The following is a 3,908-nucleotide window of genomic DNA, read 5'->3' as shown; positions in this document are numbered from 1 at the left end:
TTCACCAAAAAAAAAATAAAAAAAAATCTTTTTTTGGAAGCGAGTTATGTAATGTTTGTCCAATGAGAAAACGAAGAGTGTAGTTAGTGTAATATTTTCACTCTCTAACGTTGCTCTAATGCTATGGATGAGGTTAAGTTATTAGGGGCTGTTTGGTTTGATGATAAATTTACCTCACTAAATCTTGCCAAAAATTATCGTGCCAAAATTCGGTAACCAAGGCAACGTACATTTGAACAAATATCGGGAAAAAAACAGAGCGAAGTGGAAAAGAATTCGCCAAAAAATTGGCAGGAAATCAAACGTTTGCCAAAATCTGATTAAAGCTACCAAAAATAGGAATACAGTGAGTCCTTAGTCGATGCATATATTAAATCTGCCGATGGAGATCGTGTATAAATATAGCCAAGAACCAGAGAGAAAACCTGCATTGCAGGCTGCAGCTAGCTGGAAGTAAATCAAGAACCCCAAATCTTTATCTCTCTCCTTCTTCAATGGCGTTCGTGACCCTCATGGTGACCGCCTCGCCTCTCCTTGTGTTGCTCCTAAGGGCCGTCTGGGTCACCCTGTCCTGCTACTTCCTGGCGCCAATGAGAATCCGTCGGATCATGGCCCGGCAGGGCGTGCACGGCCCCCCGCCGCGCCCTCTCATCGGCAACCTCCGCGACGTGTCGGCTCTCGTGGCGCAGGCCACCGCCGACGACATGCCGTCGTTGAGCCACGACATCGTCGGCCGCCTCATGCCGCACTACGTGCTCTGGTCCAAAACATACGGTGAGGCGCCCAGCGCGACACCCAGCGCGGCCGCCCCGGCCGCCGCATTGCGCTTGCCACGTGCTGATTGTGGAACTCTCTTTGACGCGTGCGTTTCAGGGAAGCTGTTCATGTACTGGTACGGGAGCGAGCCGCGGATGTGCCTCACGGACACGGCGATGATCAAGGAGTTCCTGTCGTCCAAGTACGCGGCGCACGCCACCGGCAAGTCGTGGCTGCAGCGGCAGGGGACCAGGCACTTCATCGGCGGCGGCCTGCTCATGGCCAACGGCGCCAGCTGGTCGCACCAGCGCCACGTCGTCGCGCCGGCGTTCATGGCCGACAAGCTCAAGGTGCGTACCGCGTCCTCGTCGAACGCCATGCGCGCGTTCAATCGCCATTGGCATACATTCTTCCGGTCGGGTTGCTGACCGCGCCGGCGTGTCGCAGGAGCGCGTGGGGCACATGGTGGAGTGCACGAAGCAGACGATCCGTGCTCTCCGGGAGGCGACGTCTCCCGGCGGCGGGCGGCAGCGCGAGGTGGAGATCGGCGCGCACATGACCCGGCTCACCGGGGACATCATCTCGCGCACCGAGTTCGACACCAGCTACGAGACCGGCAAGCGCATCTTCCACCTCCTCGAGGACCTGCAGCTCCTTACCGCACGCTCCAGCCGCTACCTCTGGATCCCCGGCAGCCAGTGAATGATCCCCTCCTCCTCCCTGCCGCTCTCCTCCCTCTCGTCTCGTAACGCGCGCACGTACTCACTCGCTTACCTGGCCTTGTCGCTACCGCTGTCCCTGCCCCTGTTGGCATATGCGCAGACCTGAAGCTAATTAAGCAAGGCATTAAGCTACGCTAATCCTTGCTGCTCTTGCTAGTGATCATGCTTAATTAAACCAATTATTCAACTAATTATCTAGCGTGCCATTCCATCGCTGTCCTATTAGCTTTGGACATTGGCCGGCACTCACTTGAGGCATCAGTTTGTTTGATGCCTTCGAGTTGATTCCATCGTGTACTCTACTCGTGTTGCCGTACGCCTACCACAATTTTTTTGGCACATGCACGCTAGTGTTGACGTGCTTGTACTCGTGGTGTCGTTCAGGTACTTCCCGAGCAAGTACAGGAGGGAGATCAAGCGGCTGAACGGCGAGCTGGAGGGCGTGCTGATGGAGTCCATCCGGCGGAGCCGGGAGATCGCCGACGAGGGCCGGACGACTACGGCTTACGGCCGGGGGCTCCTGGCCATGCTGCTGGCCGAGATGGAAAAGAAGAAGGACGAGACGACGGCGCCGGGTGACGTACAGTTCAGCTATGATGCGCAGCTGGTGATCGACGAGTGCAAGACGTTCTTCTTCGCGGGGCACGAGACGTCCGCGCTGCTGCTCACCTGGACGCTCATGCTGCTCGCCACGCACCCGGAGTGGCAGGACAGGGCGCGCGCCGAGATCGCCCGCGTCTGCGGCGACGGCCCACCGTCCGCCGACCACCTCTCCAAGCTCACCGTGGTACGTGCGTGCAGAAACGTGCGCGTTCTTGACTTGTGCACGTGTAGAACTTGCAGCTAGCGGCGGCATTGCTGACTTGATTTGGTTGGTTTGGTACGTGCGTGCAGCTGCAGATGATCATCCACGAGACGCTGCGTCTGTACCCGCCCGCGACGCTGCTGCCGCGGATGGTGTTCGAGGACATCCGGCTCGCCGGCGGCCTCCACCTGCCTCGCGGCTTGTCAGTGTGGATCCCAGTGCTGGCCATCCACCACGACAAGTCCATCTGGGGCCCCGACGCGCACGAGTTCCGCCCTGAGCGGTTCGCGGCCGGGCGGCGCCAGGCGTTCCTGCCGTTCGCGTCGGGCCCGCGCAACTGCGTCGGCCAGTCGTACGCGCTCGTCGAGGCCAAGGTCGTGCTCGCCATGCTGCTCGCGCACTTCCACTTCGCCATCTCCGACGACTACCGCCACGCGCCGGTCAATGTCCTCACCCTCCGCCCCAAGCACGGCGTGCCCGTCCACCTCCGCCCGCTGCGGCCATGACGCCCCCATTCTTTTTGTTCGTTTGACATACTGCGGCTGTAGAGAATGGTTGAAGTTTTGTGCTCTCCGATTGATCCCGGGTTGTGTCACTGACATGTAGAGTCATCATGTCAGTTGATCGAGCTAGTATAAGCTGATGCTGTGTGCAAGATATTCTATCGTCTTAAAATAGATGACGTTTTAGTTTTTTCTATAATATTTAAAATATATGATATTTTATAATTTTAAGATAACTTTAGTCTAAATTTTTCAGTTTTATCCTTCTAATTGAATAACTTTCTTCCCAATATCAATCTCATTTCCCATGCAACTAATGTTACTAAAAGAGAGTAATATTGACATTTTTAATCTTTAACATCATTTATTTTAAGACGAAGAGAGTATATATATATATGGGCATATATAGGAGATTTTTTTTACTGAATTTGAGACCATATTTGTATTCCGATTAAAGATATCATAACTTTAACCACTACTTAAAAAAGCAATCCTAGTTGGTTCCAAAGATATGATCGTAGTCGGTATGAAAATCCACCTGTATAAATGGTTATCAAAGTCGGTTTTTTTTTCAACTGTCACATAAATTTTTAAAATCCACATGCACAATTAGTTATTCACACTTTTTAATCTTGAGACGTCTGAAATAGCACGCTCGATTTTAGGTGGCCATTGAACGCCGATGAGTTTAAAGAAGGAGGTTAGGATTTAGGGTTTTGGAGTTCAACGGCAACTCTGGGGGTTGGAGGGAGGCTAGGGTCGTGACCGAACCGATGGTGAATTGCAGCGTGGTGGTGCGACAATAGCGTCGCTAGAATCGTAGGTGGCAGGCGAGTGGTGGGTATGATTGTCGGTGGGAGATCTTGAAAATAAATTGGTTAATGAGGGAGAGACGGTTGCGGCAAATCTAATGGTAGAGAAGTTGTTAGAGATGGTGGGAGGAGGGATGGGGTGGGGGGAGCGAGCCACATGGAGTAAGCAGTTGTATGGAGTAGAGAAACAAAACAGCCGATACGAGAGGAAGAAAAAGACGGGACATCTATCCGATACAAATCGGACGGCTAACCGTGTTGACTTAAAAAAAATAAAATGGGCGACTGAAAAATAGTACAATCCATAGTT

General features: G+C 53.0%; 1 protein-coding gene across 1 annotated transcript; it reads left to right on the top strand.

Moving 5' to 3' along the window:
- Positions 1-401: 401 nt before the first annotated feature.
- On the top strand, positions 402-2,955 carry LOC133897440 (cytokinin hydroxylase-like). The gene is made up of 5 exons (XM_062338174.1): positions 402-774; positions 874-1,106; positions 1,204-1,454; positions 1,863-2,265; positions 2,373-2,955. The coding sequence occupies exons 1-5, from the start codon at positions 495-497 to the stop codon at positions 2,787-2,789; spliced, it is 1,584 nt and encodes a 527-aa protein (XP_062194158.1). The 5' UTR covers positions 402-494; the 3' UTR covers positions 2,790-2,955.
- Positions 2,956-3,908: the final 953 nt, after the last annotated feature.

Source organism: Phragmites australis, chromosome 17 (assembly GCF_958298935.1).
Source record: "Phragmites australis chromosome 17, lpPhrAust1.1, whole genome shotgun sequence".
Taxonomy (NCBI): Eukaryota; Viridiplantae; Streptophyta; class Magnoliopsida; order Poales; family Poaceae; genus Phragmites; species Phragmites australis.
The sequence above is the reverse complement of the archived record's forward strand: the minus strand, read 5'-3'. Positions and strand labels throughout refer to the sequence as shown.